Source organism: Pezoporus occidentalis, unplaced genomic scaffold (assembly GCF_034315485.1).
Source record: "Pezoporus occidentalis ecotype Australia unplaced genomic scaffold, CSIRO_AGI_Poc_V1 ctg63, whole genome shotgun sequence".
Lineage (NCBI taxonomy): Eukaryota > Metazoa > Chordata > Aves > Psittaciformes > Psittacidae > Pezoporus > Pezoporus occidentalis.
Window position 1 is genome coordinate 6325186 of NW_026915977.1, and position 26592 is coordinate 6351777.

General features: G+C 43.7%; 1 protein-coding gene across 4 annotated transcripts in view; it reads right to left on the reverse strand.

Annotated features, from left to right (window-relative positions):
* DCX (doublecortin) overlaps positions 1-26592 on the reverse strand; it is a 76583-nt gene that overhangs the window by 38173 nt on the left and 11818 nt on the right. For all 4 annotated transcript variants that reach the window (XM_062640216.1, XM_062640214.1, XM_062640218.1 and 1 more), the window contains exon 3: positions 25114-25454. In XM_062640216.1, coding sequence (XP_062496200.1) covers positions 25114-25454 — 341 coding nt within the window. The remainder of the gene's footprint in view (positions 1-25113; positions 25455-26592) is intronic.

The window sequence follows — 26592 nt, forward strand, 5'->3', positions numbered from 1 at the left end:
GGACGTCCAGATTGCTCAACTGATCTCTAACCCATTCCTCATCGACTAAGGCAAGTCGCTCCGTCGACCTGACTTCATCTAAGGTCTCAGGGGTATAGGGCTCTTCAGGACTGCCTGCAGCAGAGTAGACAGAGACAAAGAAGGCATTCAGTAACTCTGCCATCTCTGCATCTTCTGTCACCAGGGCACCCATCCCGTTCATCAGTGGGCCTACATTGCCTCTGGTGTTAGTTTTGTCTGCCATGTACTTGAAAAAGCTCTTTTTGCTGTCCTTGACCCTTCTTGCCAGGTTTAATTCTAAGGAAGCCTTAGTCCTCCTAGCTGCCTTCCTACATCCCCTAGCAGCAGCCTTATATTCCTCCCAAGTGGCCAGCCCCTCCTTCCATGACCTGTAAACTCTCCTCTTCCACTTGAGCATACCCAGCAATTCCCTATTTAGCCACACAGGTCTCTTGGCCCTCTTCCTTGACTTCCTACGTGTCGGGATGCTCCGATCTTGAGCACGGAAAAAGCAGTCCTTGAATGTCAACCAACTATCTTGGGCCCCTTTTCCTTCAAGCAGCCTTGCCCATGGGATTTCCCCTAGCAATTGCTTGAAAAGGCCAAAGTTTGCCCTGCTAAAGTCCAGGGTTGCAATTCTACTTGGTATTCTACTAGTCCTACCACACAAGATCCTGAACTTCACCATCTCGTGGTCGCTGCAACCAAGGCAGCCCTCTACCCTTACTGCTTCAACCAGACCCTCCTTGTTAGTGAGGATGAGATCCAGCAGCGCTCCTCTCCTGGTCGGCTCATCCACCATTTGCAGGAGGAAGTTATCATCCACACACTGGAGGAACCTCCTGGACTGCGGTTATCCCACTTAGTATTCATTCCAATACATATTTCATCATGTTAATGCATATTTTATTGCACTTTTTGTACCAATTCCTCTAGTATTTTGCTTTTGGAATGGTACCTAATAACTCCTGACTGCATATAGCCCTGCATGCATGTTTCTGACTTGCGTGATTCCCTCCAGTCCCTAGGAGGAACTGATCTTTCCAGACTCCTATTCTTGCTCTAAACTTCCAATTTAGTTCTCTCTTCTTGGGTTTCTCAGCCCATGTGTTATAACAAAAGTGAGTCCACACCACGTCTTCCCTGCTCCACTCAAGCCATTCCTACAAACTTAACATCATTCAGCTTTCCTAGCTAGAATATCTATGGCCACTCTACCCATATAAACCAGATCTTGTACCTTTTACTTTCACCCACAGTCCTCCTGGTTGGAATAAGTTTTATTAATAGAAAGGCAGATTTTTGGTAAAACATTAAGAAAAATGAATATTTGCACTAAAGGTAAACCAAAGCATCAACCTTTTCCTAAGCTGCTGTTTCTAACATGAGGGACTGGCTCGTGGACTACCCATTGCTTGCAGTGCACTGTGCTCTGAAAATGAAGCAATGGAAACCAGGAACATTTGTCAAGTACATTACTTCTAACATGTTATCTGACCTGCCAAAGAACTCTCTTAGCTCTTAAGAGCTCTGCAAGAAGAATATATAGCATAGTCTGATGATTCAGCTGTCTCATTCCACAGGCCAAGCTAATCCTATAAAGAGCTATCTGAAAATATGTAACAGTGCAGGTCTTCAGAGCTGTACACGTGCATGTATGCTTGTACACTTACATACCTGTGCACAAACATAGTTCCACATCTTGAAAGAACATACAATATCATATTTTACAGTATCAGAGGAAATGATGAAATGGCATTACCATCAGATCTTCAAAGACAAGATACTAAAGCAGCTCTTTAAGTTGCTACACTCTCAAATTAGTTCCTATAAGGAAGTGCTTCACTGTCTACAGAAGTCACTAGTGGCTTTAATGACTCATGTTAGGATTTAATGCATTTGAAAAATAGCTCCATGAATGTATCAGAATAATTAAAACTAGCATACTTGCAGAGTTATGGGGGTTTTAATCAAATTCCATTCATCTTTTTGCACTCAAATCTAACACACAAATTTTAGCCTGCTTCCCCAAGAGAAATCTAATATACAAATTTCATATGTATTTATTTTTAGCAGTACAAAATGCATCCTCTTCCCAACACACTTCAGGGTACACTTACACAAACTCATTAAAAACCCACACACATCTGCACACACACACACACACACGTATCTGTATCTATATATATATATATCTGCTTCTGTGTAAGTGGAAAACCTACCATCTTTGTGGTCACTCTGCCATGCCCAGGAAACCCAACAGAGAACAGCACTACTGACATTAATTCAGTGCTGAGTGATTCAGGCAGGACTGGGCCACTGGGGAAGGCAGCTTCCAAATGTGAGTGCCCCAATATCAAGTCATTGCTGAGGTATTAGATTTGGGAAGCAGTCAGGGCATGTGGCAGATCCTCAGCACTCCAGCTAAAAGAAGCCCTCTTAGGAACTCATGCCCCGAAGTATCTGCAGTTTTGCAAACCCAAGTCAATACCCCAAATTTACACTCCAAATGTAGCAGGGAATGGAAAAAAAAGCAACCCAGGAGGAGGGAGAATAAAGAAAAAGAAAAGGTGCAAGGTGTACTAACAATCAATGGCCTTGCACTTCTCTTTTTCCCTCTTTTATGTTCCCTAAGCAGAACACAACATAACAAAGACCAAATTCACAGGTTCCAAAGGGATGGATTAGTGTACTGAGACCCAGCTCACCAGAAGCAGATGGCCACAGAAGTCCCTTGGGACTACAGATCACAGGCACTGAACCTCCTGGGCAAAGGAAGAAACAAAGGGCATGCCAAGAACAGGTTGAGATCCCTTCCATGACCCTACTGCGGGCCAGAATCCTGTCTGGATGGGCTTCAGCCAGCTTGCCCTTTGGGAGGTGAGAAGGCAGTGCCTCAGAGAGCACCAGCCTGGGGCAGGTGGAGTGCAGACATCCAACCATTCCTGCTGCCAGCAGACTTGACCAGGAGGGTCAGGATATTCTCTGTGAATCCAGGTGCTCCCAGTAACAGGAAAAAGTATTTATCTAATCAGCAAAAAAGCTAGAAATGCATTCTCTATAATAAATAGTAAGCTCCAATGTTTGTAAATGATGCTGAAAAAGCACTACTCACTCCATTTGAGCTAATTCGCTTTCTCCTGCTCTTTCAAGTTGGTGTGTTCCCTGTGATGGACTAATGATGTAGGAAAGAGGCTCTCCTACCTAGCTATGCTTGGGGCAAGTAATGACCCCAAGCCTTAGGTCACCAGCCTGTTTGCTGCCTCTTCTTTCCTCTTGTATTACTTTCCATGCACATGGCTCCCACAGGGAATTCTTTGTTCATTTTGGGGCTGTGAAAAAAATCAAGCCATTTCAGCTGTTCACACCTACAGACCCGTTTCCACCTTGCAGTTCTCCGGGGATAAGTGAAGATTAATTACACTCTCCCCAAAGTCCTTCTTTTGATAAATGGAGTTTGCCCACATGCTTTGTCCAGGAAGGGCAATATTGCAGAGGTATGGAGCACACGTAGCACAGCAGTTAAGCACAATGCTGTTGGGAGTTTAGCTTAATTGACGTGGAATAATAGAAATAAACCTTTGAAGTACAGTGGGGAACAAGGCTGCATCAGTGGGGGAAGTGAGGAAGGTGTGGGAAAGGATCACTCAGCCAGGGAGGGGGGAAAACGGGAATGCTGAAGTCATCTTGTAGCTGTCATACCTGCTGGGTGACCTCAACAACCCAAGCAGTCTGAGGCTGGAAGGTAAAGACAGATCAATGAGCAGAGGGCACTTTGGCCACTTTGAGGATCAGTGTGACCATTTCCTACCCCTAAAATGAGGACAATAACACATGCTTTGTTTGTAACATATCTGAGCTGCACTGCGAACAAGCCTCCTGAGGATGCATCAACCTGCATCCAACACCAAGATCTCTTCGATGCTATTCTCCAAATGTATTTGATTTCCCTGGATTTTCAGTCACCCTTGAATAACTTAACCATGCATGAGGTGCCTGAAGTATTCTTATGCTTGACTGACTGCTTGTTTTGGAAGGTGCTCTTTCCCCCCCCCCCAAATTCAAAGGTATCTTTAGCCAAAGTAATCGTATTCTGTAGAGATGAAAATCCATTTATGCAAAATACCACCCAGCTTTTGAGGGCTGGAAAACTTAGAGTGTCCTATACTGGACTGAATCACAAGTACTTCCTTTCATCAGCATCTCCTGGTCTTCCCACTCGGCACTCCTGCAGCAGAGACTCTGTCTTCCTCTGTCAGTGTCTCTACATTAATGTTTTTAATCTTTCATGCTGCCTGCTGGGACAGCCTGAAAAAGGAACCCAAAATAACCACAGGAATCATGACGATTCTAAACTTTGAACTGAAATTCATCCATTTGGCACCTGTGATTACTGTAGTTGAGCCCAATTTGACACCACCCTAATTTTGATGCAGATTTGCCGTAACACTTGTTTTGCATATGCCAGTTTGATTACAAATACCCTTTCTCTGCACTGCTGCCTCCCAGATGCACTAAACTTCCCTCCTGTAGACTACAGGAAAATGACTTGGCTCCTATTCCACTGCCTTCTTTTCATCCCATTACATCAGGCAAATAAATAAGACTAATTTGCACTGAATCAGTATATCCCCCCCCCTTACTTTCTTCTGGGCAGATATAGCAAAAAAGCAGTGTCCAAACCTCATGCACTGGTAACTCACATATTTAAATATCCATCTCCTTGCTTACTATAGGGGAGAAAGAGGGTTAGAAAGCAAGAGGAGTTGTTCCAACATCTCCTCATGAGGCAAACACTGGCTGTCTTTTATAACTGAATTACTGGTGTTCAAGGACTAAATCCTGTTGGAGTTTACTCTAAGCACAGCTACTTACTAAACAAGATGTCTCAAACATGCCAGAAGGAATCGACATGCCCCCAGGCAGCCTTTCATTTACCTGTACTGATGTATGGTTTACTTTTAGCAGACTGACTTCTCTGCCCACTGGGGTATACAAGAATGTTTCCTTCTTTACCAGTCTCCCTCCACAGCCACATGTGGAAGCTGTTCATCACCTGTCTGCCAACCACACTAATATGAATTGGTGAAGCATCTTGGCAATGGCCTGTACAAACCAAAGCTGTCTCCAAAGCAGTGCTGCCATGGCAAAGCAAGAGAGCCCTATATTGAATTCACTGCTGATTTGCTGTGGCTCTGGGGAACCCACAACATCAGAGCTGCTCTTAGATCGCATTTCCTGCAGCCCCAGGCTTTGTTCACTCATTTACACCAATTTAAATTGAGCACAGAGTGCAAAGCAAGACAGAAAATCAGGGTCTTTCTGGCCAGCTGAGCAATAAACAAGCACCTTTGCTAAGAGGATTAAATCTCTTCCTAGATTACAAGTGTGTCCAGTTTACAAATAACCAGTTTGGGGCCAAGCCCTCAATTTGCAGCACTTGATGCTACAGGTGACAGCCAGCTCTGAAGTAAGCATGCTGAGCCTTTAGGTGCATGCATATTCACATTGGGAAGTTCAAGATAGCTCCCTCATCCTCTCCAGCCAATGACTCTCCTATTTTCCTTTCAGCACACTAAGTGGATTTCAACCTCACCCTCCTCTGACCCAGGTTCAGTTGCTTGTCACTTGCTCCAGCACTGATGACGAGTGCTTGCTAATGGCCTCTGCAGCAGACAAGACAAGTGCAACCTGAGGCAGATGTTGTCTCCGTAAGTAAAAGTCTGTAAATTACCTCCATAGGAAGGGAGGAAACCTGGAATCTGAAGTCTGTCTTCTCCAGCATAAACAGACAAATGGCCGGGCTGATAAAGTCCAGTTCTGCTCACCAGAGATTTGGACACCACAGTATTGCCTCAGTGGTCCACTCTGCCTGTTTACTGCATCTCTGTAAACACCCTGTAAATGACTGAGCCAAAGTAGAATCTTTAAACCTACTTCTCTTACACCCTGCTGATGGAGCAGAGGAAAAGGGGGCTGTGTCCTGGGCTAGGGAAAATGCTGACCAGTAGGAGCTTGGCTGGCTAACAGTCCATCTCTGACATATGCAAACAGCACCAGCAGAATACACACAAGGTAAATAGGCAAGCACCTCTGAGGAAAATTTCCCTTCTAAGGCAAAGAGGAGAAAGCATTTCTTGGAGCTCCTTTCTCTCCTGCTAAAGGCAGCTCATCTGCCACAGCCCAGGCGGCTCAGCTTTCCCACCGAGCTCAAGCAATTCCTTAAACAAAGGATTTGCTGGGAGCTCGGTTACCTCATTGCTGCTGGGGAGGATGTGCGCTTCACGCACCAGCAGAGATGCTGCAGGTCAGTACTGGGGTGGCCCCTTTGGCTGAGGACTCTGTGCTACAGTGATGCAGTTGCTTAGAAATAATTCTGACCTGCTCAGGTTGGATAAATTCGGAGAGGTTTTTCTTCTGCATTTCCCCCATTCCCTCCTCTGCAGCAATGAAGAGGACAAACACCAAATCTCTGCCTGGAGCTGCCTCAGATGCTGGGCGTAATTTAGCAGGGAGAAAATAGTAAAGATTTTTTCACAACGTGGGCATCTGGTGCTTAAGTGGCTAAAATGGCAGATTTGCCCTGAGAGGAAATCGGGCAATTGCTGAGACTGGTAGAACAATGCTCCCATTAACAGTATCATGTTCAAAACCCTCCAAACACCCTTTCCAAATACATTTTTAAGCTGTCAGCACTTAAGCAAGGAACAGAAGTAACACTGTTAGGAAGGACAGGGACAAGCAATAAGAACTACATTACTTTGGTTTTAAAAGCAGCTTTAGGGACAGATTATCAGCTAGTGTAAATCAATAAATCTGCACTGGGTTTAATACAGCTTTCCAGACTTCTATCAGTTCTTGTTCTGCAAATAGCACCCCAGACTTTCCCATTTACAGCATCTCAAAATCCTGCTTTGGGAATATTCTATTGTCAAGAAGGAACAATTTTCCTAGCAGGTTTATTGCAAACGTAGCCCAAAATGTGACAGGAAACTCCCATACTAGCCCTGTTAATGGGTTGCTGCAAGTTCAAGACCTGCATACACTGTGCTTTGGGAACATGTTTGTTTTGAGTGCTGTCAGAAATAGCATCTCTGCCACTGTGCCAGCTCAGGGAGAATTACATGGGTGCTACCCACAAGTAATTCTTTTACAGCTCTCCACAGAGAGTTCAGCATCTTCCTCCCAGCTATTCAGCTAAAAGGAGGAAAGGGAATAAAAACCTGGAGTATCATGCCTAGTTGTTGTAAATCCACTTAACTGGTAACTGATGGTAGCTGAAGACAGCCTCCCATGTCTCACATTAAGTCTAGCCCTGTTGGCAGCACAGAAATAGCTTTCTCAGGAAGGAGTTCAAATATTGGGGCATGGTGCCCAACGGACACCAGTTGGAGCCAATGTGACCTGACATCAGCATTACTGATGTGCAAAGACCAGGGGAAGGAGTGACAGGGTCAGCAGGAGGCAGCTGAAGCAGATGAGGGTATAGTGAGGGCAAGGTAAAGACCCATTCCACACCATCTGACAGCACAGATGTGCTCTGGGCCCCACAAAATGCTGCAGCAGTGGCTGTTTGAGTATCTGCTGCCCCAGTGATCCTAGAAGCATGGCACCTGCCTTGGGCTCAGCATCCCTGGGACCTGCTGTCAGGGAACACACCACTAGCCATCCCCCAGTGAGGATGGTGCCTTGAACTGCTTTGTACTGAGAGCAAGGCCAATAGGCTTATGCTGAGAATCTGGCTCACCACTGCAGCCCTTTACTGTCACTAGTGCAGCACAGCCTGATGGAAACAATAAAAACCTTGAGGCTTTTATGTTTATCGTGTGCATTGTGAAGGGAAGGAATGCCATCCAGAGGGACCTCGACACGCTTGTGAGGTGGGCTGATGCCAACCTCATGAGGTTTAACCATGCCAAGTGCAAGGTCCTACACCTGGGTCGGAGCAATCCCAGGCACAGCTACAGGTTGGGCAGAGAAGAGATTCAGAGCAGCCCTGCGGAGAAGGACTTGGGGGTGTTGGTTGATGAGAAAATGAACATGAGCCGGCTTCAGTGTGCGCTCGCAGCCCAGAAAGCAACCGTATCCTGGGCTGCATCAAAAGGAGCGTGACCAGCAGGTCCAAGGAGGTGATCCTGCCCCTCTACTCTGCTCTCGTGAGACCTCACCTGGAGCATTGTGTGCAGTTCTGGTGTCCTCAGCATAAAAAGGACTCTTATTATGTTGAGGAACTGTTGGAACAAGTCCAGAGGAGGCCACGAGGATGATCAGGGGCTGGAGCACCTCCTGTATGAAGACAGGCTGAGAAAATTGGGGCTGTTCAGCCTGGAGAAGAGAAGGCTGCGTGGAGACCTCAGAGCAGCCTTCCAGTATCTGAAGGGGGCCTATAGGGATGCTGGGGAGGGACTCTTCATTAGGGACTGTAGTGACAGGACAAGGGGTAACGGGTTCAAACTTAAACAGGGGAAGTTTAGGTTGGATGTAAGGAGGAAACTCTTTCCTGTTAGGGTGGTGAGGCAGTGGAATGAGTTGCCCAGGGAGGTTGTGAATGCTCCATCCCTGGCAGTGTTCAAGACCAGGTTGGACGAGGCCTTGGCTGACATGATTTAGTGTGAGGTGTCCCTGCCCATGGCAGGGGGTTGGAACTGGATGATCTTAAGGTCCTTTCCAACCCTAACTATTCTATGATTCTATGATTTTCAACATTTCTGTCCAGGGAAGCAATGCAAAGCAATCCTGAACAGCTGCTGCAACTGGTCTGTGCTAGTACGCCCACAAACTTGAGCAGTCATATATTACCTGCAATCACCTTTATATTAATCAGCACTTACTACTGGTATAACTTCCATTTGACAGCACAGAGCCCCATGGAACAACATCTAAGTGTTAAGTGGGCCATCAGAGCTGGAAAGGCAGGGAGAGAGTGAGTGTTGCTCCACTCCCTCCTTGTGCTGGCTGACAAGGTGGGCTGGACACAAAGCTCTGCTCAAGACATGATCCAGTGAGGCTGGAAGAAGCCTCTGGGTTGTGTCATTTCTGCCCGAATTGCACTGAGATACTTTTTCCTTACTTATAATCTTTGTAATAAATTGTTTCAAACTCTTGGCTTAGGTCTGTAGTAAAGATACAAAATGGTGAGTGTGGAGATAAACGCAATCTGCTTAAGCACCGTCAGTACATGAAAATGCTGACACAGGGCATCAAACCCAGGAAATAATCCGAATTGCTTTAGTCAGGCTGCAAAAAATAACCTGCAATTATCAAAACCATTAGAAAACCCCAGGAAAGGCTGCATCTGCAGGGGATGCACACACAGACTTGACTACTTCCCAGCTGCCTCTACATTTCTCAGGGGTTCCTCAGTGTCAAAACTTGAACCCAGCCAGGGCAGGGACATCTGCATGAGGGGAGAGCCCTTCTGTGGGGCTGAAAGCACACAGGTCACTATGCTGGAGATGAGTAAAAAAATGGTTTCAGAGTATCTCTAGGGCATGTAGTGACCTTTGCTGTTACAGATGGGTTTATTCTATGTGACAGAAGCATTTAAATAACTGGGTAAGAGTTTCCCCTCCAAAACTGCATTTCTTGCTAGATCAGACATTGCCGACTGTTAAATTATAGTTTGTCATAAAGTGGATTTTCCAGCCCTTGCTCCACAGGAGCTGGGACAGTGATATCATTCCTAAGGGAAAGCCACAAAGGCTTACGTGAGCTACAGGCAAATTTGATGGAAAACAACACAAGTATTTAGAGTTACAAAGAACAAAACTTTCCACAGCCAGCTGGCCTGGGGAAAAAAAATCAAGGCTTAGTTTGTGTAGACTCTCTTGTGTAGCAGCAGATTTGACTCACTGCGCTGGCATTTTGGATGCAAATGCTCAAAGGGTTGCACCAGTAGAATAGGCTCTGCAGAGAATAGATATAAAGGCCTGACTGTTGAAGAGCCTCATTCGTCCACCGGTGAGAAACGAGTTCAAACTGAAGCATCCAGTAACAACAAGGCAAACAAAGAGCAGCCAAGAGGGACTGGAGCTGCAACAAGAGAGCAGGGCACAGAGCAACAAGCTTCTGTAGTGAGAAATAAACTAAAACAAAAGGCTGGATTGGAAAAGCTTTGGCAGTGGAAATAACAGGACACATGTACACAGATTTCTTCCAAATGGCCAGCTAACCACTGCTGCTTGTAAAGCTGTGCACACATTGTGTTTTGTGTTAGTGGTTAATCTGCAGCTGATTAAGATCCACCCTGTCTGTGCGTGTGCACGAACAGACTGAGGGAATGGTGCTTAATAACAGCACATCCAGTTGCATGATTTGACTCACACTTATCTGCATAACCAGCAGCCCAAGAGATACAAATGTGGTCCTCCTGAGTCTGAGAAAAGGAGCCTCTGTGTGTAATGCAATTACTTCTCAGCTGTGATTTGAAACACACTGGTGCATCCTTCCTTTCAGAGGTGGCAATTCTCCTTTGTCGTTGAAGGCGCCGAATACATTAGATCATCAGACTGAGGTCATGGCCTGTGGAAATCTTCTATAGACTTCAGTGAGCTCTGGATGAGGCTCTGCAGCTGGGTAAGAAATAAGTATCCACGACTAAGAGATTAATACATACCTATATAGAAAAGGATGAGTTCAAGGCACTGCCCAGGCCTTCCCATGTGCTATATACTTCTCCTTTTTTGCTCCTTTGATGTTACATGATAATGTAAATTACAGATTTATTCAGAACACCACCACACAGACTGGGTGACACTTCTTCCAGCTCAAGCAGTGGAAGCCCAGCACACAAGGAGCGATGACAAGCTGCAAGGCATAACCTGAGTTGCTGCAGGGATCAGGAGGGAATCCTGTTCCTCCCACTCCTATAGACTCAACTGTATCCCCCAGGAGCATTTCCAGCTAAAGCAAAAAGAACCAGCCAGGGGCAAAATGAAGGACTTGGTCAGCTAAGGGTCTCGTTTGGTGTGGCAAATCCTCTGAAATCCACTGACAATTTAGGAACATAATCCCCTTGCTTTTATAGTGACATACTTCAGTCTTCAATCAGAGACTACAGTTTCCCTATTACCATAAACTTACACACAGTGATTTATCTCAAAATAGGATGCCTTCGTCAAACTGCCTGGTAGGAATGCCTTTGCCCCTGAACATAGAGGGGATTAAGGTGTGAAATTCCTATTAGGACAAGGGGATTAGGCTATTACATTTACATAAGGATTTGACACAGAGGATCAGCTCATCGGTGGGTGTAGGCAGGCTGACGCATAGCCTCTGTGAGGGGCTAATAGCTGATGTTTCACAAGGGAGGGAAGCTCCTCCTTCACAAATCCACATCCATCTTTTTGCATCATGCTGCTTGGAGACACCAATTCCTTCTTGATCCTTTCAGTGATCACTCTAAACCCTAATGCATGAGCTACAGGATTGCCCTGGTTATTGTCTCGATACATCTTTATCTGAAGTAGTAAATTGGAAAGTAATTAATGAGAAAAACTGTTAGATTTGGAACCAACGAAATCTATGTAAACACCATGCACACAAAAATATCTGGGAAGCACCAGCTCAGGGATGAAAACTATGCCATGAGTACCTGGATTAGAGTGACAAAATATTTTCAGAACAGAAGAAAGAGACTATAGCTCAATCATGTGTTTTTTGACAAAGAAACACCACTTGAGTTGCTGTCTCTTCACTAAAAAGGTTCATGTAATAAGGCCCTGTGCAGACACGTGGGTATACAAACCAGGTCTAAGAGCCCAGACTGTCTCCTGTAACACCTGCTATTCCAGATTGTCAGTGTAAGTCTTCATTTTCACACCCAGATCAGAAGATCTCACCAACTTAGTCCGTTCCTTCAGCAGCTCTGCATGCCAGATTTAGCACCATGTTAGGCAGGTTCATTTCCACTTCAGTTCACATTCCTCAGTCTTCCTTGACTTTAGCCCTAGGAACAGTGGGCCAAACTCCCAAATGGTAGTTTTATTTCTTGGTACCTCAGGGCTTTTGATCAGGGAAGAAAATGCACAAACTACTTTCTGGCCTGGATTTTAACAGCAGACCCTTTAGCATGCTCATGCATCAGTTTATCCATGTTAGTGTGCATGTCACCAGTGAAATGTTAATATTCAGTGTTAAGGTTTAATTGTTTGGTTACCACATAACACTTTGCATAATTAAACTACCCATCTGAGCTGGCATGATCAGCACTTGGTAGTAGCAAGACCCAACATGTGACTGATGCTGGCACTGGCTTGAGAAGTCCTGCTACTCCAGAAGCACAAGCCAAGCAGTACTAATGTCCCATCACCTTTTTCTCTGTACCTTCTTGTGCCTAGGTCCAGCCAGCCTGACCCCAAGCAGAAATCAGCTGAAACACCAGGTAATTTAGGACAACACAGGAGCAGAAATGAGAATCCAGGAGTTCATAAAATGAAGGCCTGTGCCCGGATCATTAAATCAACATTTTCACCTTGTACAAAATCTAAGGAGCGGTGGATCCTTCTGCAGTAAAGTCATTAATAGCTATCTCATAGACGTGACCATGCAGCATATGATTATTACAAAGAATGAACAGGCAGGCAGTCACACACTGGATTAAGGAACAACGATTCATAAATCCAAAACCCCAGTCTCACATGTTGCTTTTGTATAGGCCCTGGTAAGAACCTGCCTGAACCAGAAGTGGAAATCATGCCTTTTAATTTTATTCCTGCGTTTCTGAAATCACAGCCCACTGCTGGTACACGCTGTCACTCCCCTGACTCAGGGAGAAAAAGGTAGATGTTAAAGAAGCCATAAATAGTATCTGCTGGTGCTCCCCTTTCTATTATGTTCACTTTGATTCAGCTCCCTGCAATTATCAGGAACGAGAGAAAGACAAATAAAATTACCCCAGCTGTTTGTGGCAGACAGACCTGGCCTCCCAGCTGAGAGCTCTTTGTGCTGCTAAGAGCGTCACCAAGCAACCAGCCCTTGCAGCTGCCAGGCTACAAAGCAGCAGCGAAACCGTGACTTATGGAAAGGAAGCACATGGGAAGGTTGGGACTGAATCAATCTCCGCTTTGTCTCCTGCCTAAGTATGGCACCAGATACAAGAAGAGATCACCCTCAATGGATCTTACCCGCTGAGGGGGCAGAACCTGGACACGTAGTCTGTTTTAGAAGCCAGACCCTTGGAGCACTAAACCCAGGTGTCCTGTATGTGATATCTGGTTGCAGTGAAAAGAAAAGGAATGGAGTCTGTTATGATGCAATTGAGACCTAATATTCTACATCGATCTTAGCTGGTGGTCCAAAAAGCAGCAGAAGGTGGCTCACAATACAGCTGCCAGAACGACTGTATTGTCCCAGTTGTAAGTCAAACCCACATATAAGTCAAGTGGAGGTGAAAAAAAGATTGTCTGATAATTGAAACAATATGGCAAGAAAGGAAAGCAAACAGGCAAATCCCCATGCACACAAGCAGAGAATGAATAGAATGGGAGGGGAAAAATAGAGAGATAAATGAACATTCCAACTGTGCTGTATGTTTTACTGATTGGTATAACAATGTTAGCTGTTAGAAACCTGTTAGAAATGGGTAATAGACATTCTTCCTACAGAATTTAGGCAGTCCTTTGGGAAAAAAACAGAGTTGAGAAACCCTGATCAGTATAATCCCTTACTTACCTCATCCCCCAGCTCTCAGCAGTTTGAATAAGTCATATCCATTTTACCAAAAACCAGCTAAGACAAAGATGTGTGAAAACTTTTCAAACTTGAACATTTAAGGCAAATTAACAGCCTCATGTCAGCCTCCTTAGGAGTTTAAATGTGTCAAGGCACATCTGTCTGAAAACACCAGATTAATTGGCTTAACCTGGGTCACACACTGCAGCTGAATCAAGGATACATGCCAAGAGCCCTGAGCCCCACTCTTGCTGCTTGAATCCCTGAGCACACTGCCTCTTATCTGTGACATAAGGTAGTCCCTGTAGCAACACCCTTCTGCTTTTGAGAGGAAGAAAGTCTTTGGTGAGCTGTGCCAGAAGAAAAACTCAAGTTGGTTTTCACCAGTATTAAATATTACAAGATCTGTAAATCAGCCCTCAGTCCATCCACATTTAGCCCAACTTCTTTTCCTTGTTTACTGTCCATTTTGCACTAAATTCAACACTTCACACATGCAACTGGAAACAACCCAAACAATGAAGGTCAGGATCAGAAAACATTTTTTCCACCATCTATTTTTTGGAAGAAAAAGCATTCTGCAGAAACAGTATAAAATGGAGCAGTTCTTCACTGTTGGGCAGTAAATCACTGCCAAGAGCAGTGCAAAAACTGTATGAAGAAGCTCATGATATGGATAAAAATTCAAGGGAAAGCAGACATTTCAAAAGCTGTTCTCCATTTTAAAACTGCAAGAAATGCCAAGATTGTAAAGAACTCTGTTGCTTTACAGTGCTAAAAATAATGCACCAACAACTCAATGGAGACTCTGACACACAACTCAGCCAGCCTTATGGCTTTCATTTCGATTGTGAAATGCACACATGGTTTTGCAACCCTCTGTGACTGAGGTTGTCTAAAATGAAGGAAATCCCCAGCACCATTTACTCTCAGAGTATTAAAATTCACTAGAAGCAGAAAGATGCCTTAACTTTCAGCTGGTATTAAGAGATGTAAGTTCTTGTTTCTAATCCATTATGAAGGGCTTTCAAGTAGGCAAGAATAACATTCTTAGCTCCTAATGTTGGCGATCTAACTCAACTCTTTGATACACTTAATTTACATGTAATCCTGCAGCCTGCCAGCAGTTGATAAGGTTCCTGATATGTGCACATTTGAGGCAAGGAAGTTTAGCCCTCTTACTTTCCAGAGAGCTGAGCTCCATGATGGAAGCTGCACAGGTTTAAGGTTTCAGATGGATTTTTGCTTCTCAGCCTTTGTCCCCAAATAATTTATCTGCTCAGTTTAAAATTCCTGATAAAGTTGAAATGGCTGCACTGCAGTTTTATGTGTTTCCATTATTCAGCTCCTAGGCTCCCATAAATCCTGAGTGGCATTAGAGAAGAGTGGAGGGTGTACTTTTGATCCCTACTCCAATGAAACTATTATGTAGATACAAAGACAGTGCAAAAGCTAGACATCAACAAAGTGGTTAACAGAGGTTACGGATCCTGAGTTAATGGCTACACAACACACCTGGCTCAAGAGTGGAGATGTCCACACACATTAAGAGCATCGCTTTCACAAGCACTTTATTGTGTGCCATGAATATGAAGAGTAGGATCACTCCATGCAGTTTTGACAAACCCATTTCAAATGTGCCACCATGCAGGGGGATGACATGTGTCACCTCTCAATAGAAAGCTGAGGTATATCCCATCTGTCAAGTTACATCTTTGCATAACTAGACACCTTGGACCTCCAAAGGGCATTTACTTACTGGGTACCAGGTCACCTCAATACCCCAGCCACAGGCAAACTCCCAGTTTCATACATGCAGGCATATTTGTAACCTTCTTGTTTTACTGAAGTTCCAGTTATAACATAGAATCATAGAATAGTTAGGGTTGCAAAGGACCTTAAGATCATCCAGTTCCAACCCCCCTGCCATGGGCAGGGACACCTCACACTAAATCATGTCAGCCAAGGCTCTGTCCAACCTGGCCTTGGACACCACCAGGGATGGAGCATTCACAACCTCCCTGGGCAACCCATTCCAGTGCCTCACCACCCTCACAGTAAAGAACTTCCTCCTTATATCCAATCTAAACTTCCCCTGTTTAAGTTACTAAGCACCTGCATGAGCTACCCACCCCTTCTAGCTGCTTCAAGAGAAGATGAGGAAGTTGCAGAGGGCTGCAATACAGTCAGTGGAGAAGCTTCTTATTTACTTCCATATTCTGAAACACATTTGTGAATATGCAGAGGTGAAATGGAAGGGTAAATGGAACACAGCAATATTTTAAAAAGCTGCTTTCTGTCTGAATTTTGAATGCATACCATATGCTTTAGCATGTTGTTTGGATTCTGTGCTAAGATATTCTTTACTTGCCTGCCTCATCAAGACCAATCCTCTCTGCAGAATAGTTATTTTTAATTGAAAAGCTAAATAATTTCTACCAGTGTTTGCTGCTTTGCACTTCTGATCATCCATTACACTGGTAAGTTTCCATTACATCCAATACATCTTGCTAAATCTCTTGCTTGTCTCCCATCTTTCTTTACCACAATAATCTTACGTTGTCTTCACTAATTCCACTTCCAGATCATTCAAGAAAACAGTAAACACCACTTGTATCATGATGCTTTATTTTTACTGATAAAAAGTTATTTCTACCCTGTTTTCTTCTTCTAAACCTGCTTCCCATCTGTGATAATATTCTCCCTTCTTATCACTACCACAGGGTCCTTAATAGATTCTTGAAGAAGTCTTTTTCCTCATGAATTTTTGAAGTCCAAATGTCCATTGGCTCTCCCCTATCCATGATTTTGTTCCATTATTCTATGCTAATAGAGCATCAAGGTGAAAGCTTGTCTTGCAGAAGTCACACTTACGTTATGCCATGTTGTGGATTTCGCAATTTTAACTTTCATTTCAGTTGATTTATCTAGTACAGAAGCTGTGTTTTCACCATCAGCCATCCAGAGAACAGCTACACCCCTGCTCACCATTCCCAGCCTCTCTGAACTGGCCCATCACAACCAGGGAGCCATATCCACAGAAAGGCAGCAGCAGAACCAGAGCTGTGGGCCCTGGCAGCCCAGGGGACTGCGTACCAGATAAACAGCACAGAGCAGATGGTGAGGGCAGGGGAGCAGGAGGAAGGAGCCTGGTGTCCTGCTCTCCCCTGCTGCCCTGCAGGCTCACTGGCTGCATAATTACTCCTATGGAGCTGATAAAGCTGGTTGTGTTCATTGTCCTCTAGATAACAGAGCTCAGACCTGGAGCACTGGAAGGACTGACCTCTCACGCCAATTCTGACTGCAGCAAAATCCCCTGGAAAAAATCCTTTGATGAATGGTGCATATTATCTCATCTTCCCCATGTCTGGCTTTTGTCCATTTTGTTCATAACTAAGTCCCCCATCTGGGGAAAAAAAGAATTAGTAAAAAGCAGCCTGTATTTTACACCCACTCAGGTTGAAAAATCCTGGATATGAAGTATTTCTCAAGATAAAAATGAGAGAAAAGGATCATGTGCCAATATCTATGGATTTCCCATCTATTTTATATTATGTGGATAACTGGAGCACTGTTAATGACACTGAGATTTCCATTTAGCTCAAAGAATAATGGAAAAGCAAGCAAATATTTTCAAAGTGCAGTTAAAGACTCCAGTAAAACACATTTGGTTTATTAGAATAAGGGAAGGAAAAAACCATAACATGGCTTGAGGATATCACTGTTAAAGCACGATAGTCCCTGGGATCCTTTAACTAAATGGAGAATTTAGATTGCTTAGACAGCAAGTTGAGCTGCAGAGTTGTGTTCTGCAACACTTATTAAAATGTAGACAGACACACATGTGTACTCATACACACCCTGCTTGCTGCTCACCAGGAAACCAGAATTATGGCTATTAGTTCAGAAAGGACCGGCTGTATGCTCACAGGGGAGAGGGTGTGACTTATGGCTTGGAGCAGGGAATGCTCTCGGTATTGGCCTTACTTATTTTTTCCCTATTCAGTTTGAAACCAGAGCTAAGCAGATCTCCAGGAGCAGGTTGCTTTTCCAGCTCTGTGTGCTAATCAGTTTGCTGCAGCACTGAACACAAGCTGGACTAGCCCTCACCTCTTGTTGCTTGTCTTTGTGCTTCCCCACACATGCGGGCCTACCTCAGCCAACTCGGAAAATCTGGATGGATTGGATCCAATTTTTTTTTTCTCCTCAACTCCTTTAGACATACTTTTATTACACACATTTCTGTGCCAACGTCTTTGTCATCCCCGGCAGACCTGAGGGTGGATGGAAGCTGTTATCTTGTGCTCTTGAGCAAAGCCGTCACTTGCTGCCTTACTGTCCCATAGAGACCTCTGAATGACACTGGCATCACATTCAGAAGACAAGATGAGAAGGCTTTTGACAACCTCTCATGCTGAGCCTGGGCCCTTTGCAATGTGTATTCATTTCTTTAACACTTAAGCTTCCTCAAAATGCACATACTACATATAAAAAAGAAGAATCACTGTTTCAGTTCTGTGTGCTGTTTCAGGGACAAGAGAGGACGAGATACTGCTGTGCTGGATGATAGCTCCGTTATCTGTTGTTAGGCTGTGTGCCTTTACTCACATCTAGTGCAGGCTCTTCCTAAAGAAATGTAAGTAAGTATATGCTGCGCCATAACTTACCTGCTACAAAGTGAAAATAGCCTTTGCATCACAGGCCCGTAAGAGCCAAGAAGAAGTGGTCTCAAGCACACAAGAAGAAAACGTGGAACTTGCAACAAGATATGAAATATGGTACCTACTACCATCAGATTCTCAAGGACCTTGGCACACCAGAATAAGCAAGACATTTCCCCATTACAAACAGGGAAAATACACTTATTTCTATTCTACCTGATCAAAAGAAATAAGACATTAACTTGAGCTCATGCATGCTCTGAATACATTCAATGTAACCTGCTCCCTCTCAGGGATTCCCATTCAAACTGGTGAGAATTCTAACTGAAGCACCAAAAAAGAACCAGAAACTTAGTTTTGGTGAGAATACAAACTAGCAGTGGAAAAAAACTCCAAGGCATTCTTGATCTGTCTCAGCTCCCAGGATTCAGCCTAATTTCCTTGCTCATTTTCAGCCCATTTATTCCCACTTAAACCCTCTGGCACTACAGTGAATAATCCTCTTCTCTCCTGGGATTCCAAGTAAAAGGGGAACACGTCACTCTGTATGACAGAAAGAACTGCCAAAATAAAGATGCTGGTGAGGATTGAATTTTTAGCATACATCTCTTTCAGGGCGTGAATAGCAGCAGGATTCAGTAATAGGGGCCACGTACTTCTAGGTCACCAGGTCAGATGTGACTGCATCTTTCAGTAATTTTGACAGCCTGCCATCTGTGACACCAGTAGCAGGTGTTCACGTGCATCGTGGTCAGTACATGTCAAATAGCAAGGCTTCTGCTTCTAGAAACCCCACAGCGTTCAGCAAGCAGCAGCGCAAGTCCAGAGCCTGCTTCTGGACTTGGAGCCTAACTGCCTTAGGAAGACAATGGATTCACCACAGCCCTAGCCAGCATCTGCACAACAAGAACATGCCTGTGAAGGCTCCAAACCCTGCTGCGTAGCAGGCAGGAGCAGGACACCTCCTCCAGAATCTGAGGCTGAGAAAAACAGTGGCAAAACACCCAAAGTTTGCAAGATGCTGTCTCCCCTTGCTCCATACAAGCCTTGGGGAGCTGATTTAAGACCACATTGATGGCAAACAAGTCAGCCTCAATGCTCACAAGAGAACGGATTTGGTCAAGACTTTAGCTGCTGAGATCAGACTGTGTCTGCTTCAGTAAATACAGGAATTAGGATTCACAGTGTTCCAGTGGCCCCTTTTCACTCAGTTTCTGTGGCCCACAGACCTAAGTAAACAGAAATTAATAAGCATAACATCTCAGAAAGCCTCTGAATATTTTATCATAGGTACTTAGATACACATTCATGGAAGCTTGGCTAATTCATTCTAGCAAGTGATAAAATCCCTAAGGGATACCTGCAGACTAATAGGGTTTGTCTGTGTTAGTGTCTACTCACAGCATGAGTCAGGCAACGCCGAGTTCCCAGCTCAGGCTAAGAGCTCCCTAAAGAGAGAGAGAACTAGGCTGTGTTGTCTGGTGGTGTAAATGACTTGGGTTCAGAAGTTCTTCAGCCCATGCATTATTACTAACCTTCCTCGCATGAAACATGGTTGCTAGAGAGGAATAATCTCATGCAAACACTCTAAGTGAGAGAAGTCTGCAAAAGCAATGAGAAGGAGTGAAGCTGGGAGCAACCCAATCCCTGAGGGAGCTGCTGGGGAGGCAGCTATGGGAAAAGCCCCTGCCTGCACAATTCTTCCATCTAGACCTGGCCTCTTGGTACCAGAGAGGAAGATTTCTGCAAGGCCTGCCAAATCTCAGCATTTAGCAAGAAGCACTGAGAAGAAGATGCACAACAGATACAGTTTCATTGTTACAGCTTCATGCTGTAGCAGGGAGGGAAGATGGAAGATGGGACTCACCTCTCTTCTGTGAGTACTGGCTGATGCAGGACCTTTTGCAGGAGGCGGGGTACAAAACACAGTTGCACACATCTCCTGCTCCTTCCCTCCCTTTTGTTCTTGGGCTAGATCTCTCAGCTTTACACAAGTGCATGAAACTGCTTTGTTTTGGGGTTACCCGAATGCAGTTTTTCTGTATCTCAGAATTATCTAGGCGCAGAAGGATGAAGAGTTTCTGACATCTTACCCCTCGACATGTGCAAGAACACAAAGCAATTTGCTTGCTTTGTAACCTTGAACCTCATGCCTCAGGGTGTAAGTTAAGCATCTCCAGGGCTCTAGAGGGAGTATTTTCCCTCTCATCTTTCAGGAATGCAGATGTTGCTAGGTACATCACAGAGGTATTCACCTTCTTCTTGAACATCAATTACAGGCTACAGCCATTGGAGGCAATTGCATATTTTGATACAAGCCTTGTTCTATGTCACATTGATACAATTTCACTAATCTAATCAATAGACCTTTAACCTGTTTTGAGCTTCGTCATCTGCTTCTCCCTCTGCTCTCCCTTCCTAGATGCAAGTCATCTAAAATGAACTGGCAACTTCTTCTCTGGCCAGGAGAGGAGGGCTGGCCTTCCAGGCATTTGCATCAGCCTTGCAAACAGAAAGATGAACTTCACTCATCATCTGCCACATGAAATCCTCCTCAAAGCAAGGACTGCTAGAGGGGACCATTTTATTAAGACTAGAAATTCTTTTGGGAGCACAGTCACAAACACCTTGACTTATGAAAATGTATGTCATTTCATGTGATGAGACAGCTAATGCTCAGATACAGAAGCACTTTGTCTGGGCTACGTAAAAGCCAATGAATGTCTCTCTTCTGAGCTTTGAAGTCTTCAAGCACAGGGAGAGGAGATCACGGCATGTTATTACGGCTAAAACCACGTTCAGTTCCCTGCTTGTTGACCAGAATATCTATTTATATGTGGAACTGAAGTGTACAAGCTCTCCCTCTCTGAACAGCACCTTATTCTGCTTATTTGGTGATGTTAATTGCTGTGTCACAGAAGAGGTGGTTTAGTTAAGACATGGCAATACATCAGCTAAAGAAAAAGCAGAAGGAATTCCATACCACAAAAGGTATCTTAATGCTAAAGCACAACTGAAGATGCCTGATGAGATCCTGGTTACCTCAGAGTATCACCCGCTTGGCCAATCACAAAATAAGGAACTGATTTTTGTCAATACTGAACAGCTCACAGACTTTGGAATACAAGCCAGTGCAGGAAAAGAGAAGTTCAGGATGTACAGAGGGCATTAGCTTTTACCGGTCACTTCTTAAAAGCAGGAAGGAATGCAGACAGAGACCACTTGCAAAGCAAGGTGCAGGAAGCAGAAGATGGGCACTGGGCTGCCAGTGATTAAATAGCTTCCTTTTTTCCAGCAAAACACCCATTTATTGTACACCATAGTGAGAAAGAAGCTCAAGCACAAAGAGGACAGTAAATCTATACAAAGTCTAGCTCAGACTATTGCATTCAAAATATCTGAATGCAACTGCATCCTCAGTCTCACATTCTGTTTTCTAATTTGGTGTATCAAACACATGAAGCAGAAACAGTCATCGTGTGTTTATAGAGCAGCCAGTGCTTCCAGGACTCCAGACTTATTGGGGACACTAGAGATAAGCAAGTGTTTAAAGAAAGAGAAGGAATCTCTCAAGACAACTGGTTTCCAAGGTCTGATCCACAGATCAGACCAAATTCAATCATGCATATGTGTATATTAATATATACTATGCATTTCAACACAACAGCAGTTGCAGTCATGAAATCAAGTGCTGAATTTGATCCATTGTAATATTTAATGCACTGGATTCTTTGACCTGTCCCACTTCCTATATGGCCATAAAAGTTCAAAAGTTAAATCTTCATTGTGTTTCTGTGTCATGACTCATATTTGGTCAACAGTTTGAAACCCCTTTTGAGTTCAGGGATGTCCATCAAGGACAAGGAGGGAAGGAGCTTGCGTACAGACAGATAAGGCACAAGGTATTAGAAAGATGTGCAAGACCAAGTTAAATAAACTATTTAAACATAAGATACTAATTTAGCAGCTTCAAAGGGCCATATTCCTGTAAACAGCCTAAGACATAGGAAGAAACAGAATTTCCTTTCAAAAGCCCAAGCTCACTGTTGTTTTGGTTGTTACATTTATTCAAACACACCCCACCCAGCTCTCAGTTAACTGCTTTCTCACTCCCAGTGCAGCAGGTCTGCAGTGCACAGGAATGTAATTATTTACACACCACTCCATCATTGCCCCTATTGTCTGTACTTCTAAAGCATCTTGATTACTGATGAGCACCATGGAACTGCCTCAAAATAATCATCTCCCCTCATTAAGTCCCAGCTCATGGACTGAGAAAGGATGATTTTCCTTTGTAAGTTCCTTTTGTAAATGTTACCACTTCACAACAGAGGGAGGAAAGTGCCTCTGATGACACTCAAAGAGACAGACTGTCAGGATTCTTGTCAGGATTTCAGCTTTGAGCAGCTTCTGCTTTTGCATGAATATTTGCTGCCGAAAATAAAGCACTGTTTGTCAGAATTAGGCATTCAAGAATCTTTTTCTAATGTCAGAATCAGACATGGAAAAACCTCCAATGTCATGTCAAAAGGTCACATTTTATGGAGCAGAATGTCATGGAAACCCTAATAGCAAACACTGCGCCCACAAGAGAAGCTTCAAGCTCTAGCTTCAACACCAAGAACACACTTGGATTAAAAAAACAAGGAAGGTTTCCTGCAATCTAATAAAAGCAAAGCCTAAGTGAGCCAGGTAAGCTGCAAACAAGTATCAGTTGCCCAATGGATATTATCAAATTGTCAGATCACAAAACCTCACTCTTTTCAGTAGCTGCAATGCTGTGTGGACATTTGCACACAAGTACACTCCCCATGGTGGCTCAACACACAATGAAATATTACATATCATAAAACAGTGAATTATACAGGCAGCAAAACAAGTTGAATGGGGTATCTTTGCTCGGTCTTTACTGACATCACATTTCTGCAACAAAAACTGATGGTGAAGTTGTCAGGTTGCCTCAGCCAAAACAGTACTGAATTAAGCACCAGTCACTATACAGTGATCAGAGGCTGACACCTGCCATGAGGCAAACAACATTGCCTTTTATGCTTTGATTCAAGAGGAGTCATGTATCGTGTGGTGTCTGCAATGGACAACAGCTTGGAGTAGGAACTGCTGAATTACATAGATCTTTGTGCCTCTTTCTAAAGAGAACAGTTTGATGGCAGTACATGAGACATCCCTATTTCTGCACGCCACTCAAAGCAACATCTCACCTCCAAAATGCTGGCTGTTCTCAAAGAACTGAGGGAATTTGCAAGTTCATATTAAGGTCCTCATTCACAGATGTGAGAGAAACAGGACCCTGTGTCAGCATGAGTAGGCTCATGCTGCTTTCAGGCCAGATTCATCTAATAAACGCTATGTAAAGCTGCTGTGACCCAAAACACATGAACTTGTGCCCATGTATAATTTTCTCAGTGAGGACAGATCATGACTCTTTCCTTCCTGTTCCTCCAGCCACTTTCAAGGTTTCCAGTACATAGCTCTCTGCATCACTGCTTATTTACAGCATGCAACCGTATCTACAGACAGTCTAGCTGGAAAGTCACCCACTTACATATAAATTATACATCAAATAAAAAAAAAAATGCTGGGTTGAGACAAGTGGAAAGAAAAGCTTTGACAAGCAGATGTGATTTTTGTGTATCTGAAGTTAAGTAACATGCAGGATCCAGAGATTGGGAAAACCCAAGGCTATCAGACAGGTCAGAGTGCCACACCACTCTCAGCTCCCAGACACTGCACATTGACTGCACAGGACACTTTACAAGCCTATATTTGGGGTTCCAAGAATGAACATTTTCATATGTAAAGTCTGCACATTAGTTGGATGCATTGCCTGGGGTTGGCATGGTATTTCAAGAGAGAATTGAATCATTTTCTCCAGAGATAGGAAAAATAATTAATTTAAAGCAATAGCATCAATCCCTAGAATAGCCAGTGTCCACCCCTACCTACAAGAGCTATGCTGCCTCACTCTAGAATCTGGACCAAGAGAAATAGTAACAAAAATAGGATCATCCCTCAGTTACAGAAGACACAGAACTTTTAAATCAAGCTTAGAACTGTCCTTGAAGCATCTGGTTCTTCCCAGTCCCCAGAGTTATCCTCCACATTCCTTTAAGGGTTTTCATAGATACAGCAATATAAAATGGCTTATTGCTATGCAGCTGCTAATAAAAGACAGATGTTTCCTTCAGTTCCAAGAAAATGTAGACATGAAGCATATTGTGATGACCCACTAAACATTTCTGACCCAAATCCCTTTCTGCATGCTATTTCTTCATGTCAAGAAAACACAACAGAGTTCCATGGGTTTCCTGCTAATTACTGAGCCCGCCAGGAGTGCATGCTTGGGTCAATTACTTTATCTTAGCAAGCCTTCATCTGAGGGCAAGGAAAATCAAGCAACACATTTTCACTGAGTGAATCCAAAGCTTGAGAGTTCTTGCAATGACTCCAGAGCCAAATCAGCTGGTGGCTGTGAGTTGAACTCCCCATATTAGTATTTAGCTAGTACAGACAACACGCACTGTGCGCTGGCGTGCAGGACGGAGCATCTGTTTCCCTCACGCTGTTGGCTGCATTCTTTACTTGATATTAATATCAGTGAAAATTTAGTAACTTAACCACTGGCATGAGAAGTCTGACTTCTAAGAGAACAGATGGCAATGATCATCTCAGGTTAATTTTAGGCTTCAAAAATCATACTGAGTCAGCAAAGCCTCAAGATAAAAGAAAGAAAAAGACATATAACATCTGTAAAAACTCGTACCTGTTTCCCATCCAAGGTATACAGCTTTTTGACCACTCCTGTCTCCAGTTTTATAGCTTCAGTGATATCAGTGAGAACTTGCTCAAAGGAATGGGCAGTCTTCTTGTTCAAGAGCACACGCACTGCCTTCCGGGGCTTCACCCCGCTGCGGATGATGGTAACCAGCTTGGGACGCACAAAATCTTTGTTCTCCTTGGCCTGGGCGCTGTTGCTGCTGGCCAGAGACTGAGGTGCTTTCTGGTTGGCAGATGTCTTCACGTTGACAGACCAGTTAGGATTGACGTTCTTGGTGTATTCCACCTTCTTGAAGAAGTTGTCAGATGAGCAAACATAACTCTCCCCTTTGGAAAGAAATGAACACCAGTCTAATTCTACACTTCTTACCATAAGACAGCTGAAAACCAGACCTTACCCATTTCCCCCATTAATTGTACAAATCATTAATAATTTTTCCATTAGCACTTTCATGACAGCTTGTTATGAAAACTTTTTGGTTTGTTTTAATTTTATATTTATGCTTATTTAAAATATGACTAGAATTTCCCCACAGTAAGCAAGTCAGCCATAGCTTACATCAAATACAAACCACTAAGCCATATGAACCAGGAGTTAAAAAGCATTGAGAGTTCTAAAGGTATTCAGACACCTGAACATGCAACTAAGCTCCTAAAAGCTCCTAAACACCAAATTCATTTAATCACCTAAGTTATTTTGTAAGTTTACCAGCTTCCTCTCCATCTTTAAAGACCCAACTACATCCTCAGCCTGTCATCCCCTGCCAAGAGGATATCGACATTCACCCACAAAGTACCTTTAGTCTCATGCCTGAATAATAATGAAACCCTAGTATTGAATAGTCTTTACCAAAAGCAGCTCTGATAAATCTTGCAGGCATAACAAATATGCTTCGTTATAGTGTCAGTGGTCTATTAGAGGACAGACTTAGTGGCAACTGATCTAAAACACTACACCAAATACCACCCATTGCTTTTACATGGCTGGTACCAACCAAAAATACATTAAATCCCAATTTAGACACGGTAAAGAAGGGTTACACAGTCTTGTTAGCAATTCGTCAAAAAAACCCAACCCTTCCCTACCCCATCCAAAATTAGTTTCAAGCTTTGTCTGTGATTTACAGAGTCCTATCTAAGGTTTTAAGAGCACCTTAAAGGATTTATAGGATTTATTTTGGGTCTGCAAATCTGATGGATGCTAGAAGAGTTATGACTAGAATGAGACTGTAAAACAGTATCCCTAAGGGAATGTAGCTGTCTAGTCTGAAATGACTCAGGCTGTTGAGCACTTGAGGATGCAACTGGAAAAAACCTCAGTCATTGCTAGAGGAAAAAGCTTTTGTCTCACCATTAGATAAAATTTTAATAGGAACTGAAGGCATAACATAGGTACCTGTAGGATTTTATGGTGTTTCTTTGGGTGTTGTACTGAGCTGATTTTGCAGAATGAAGTTCTTTAAAT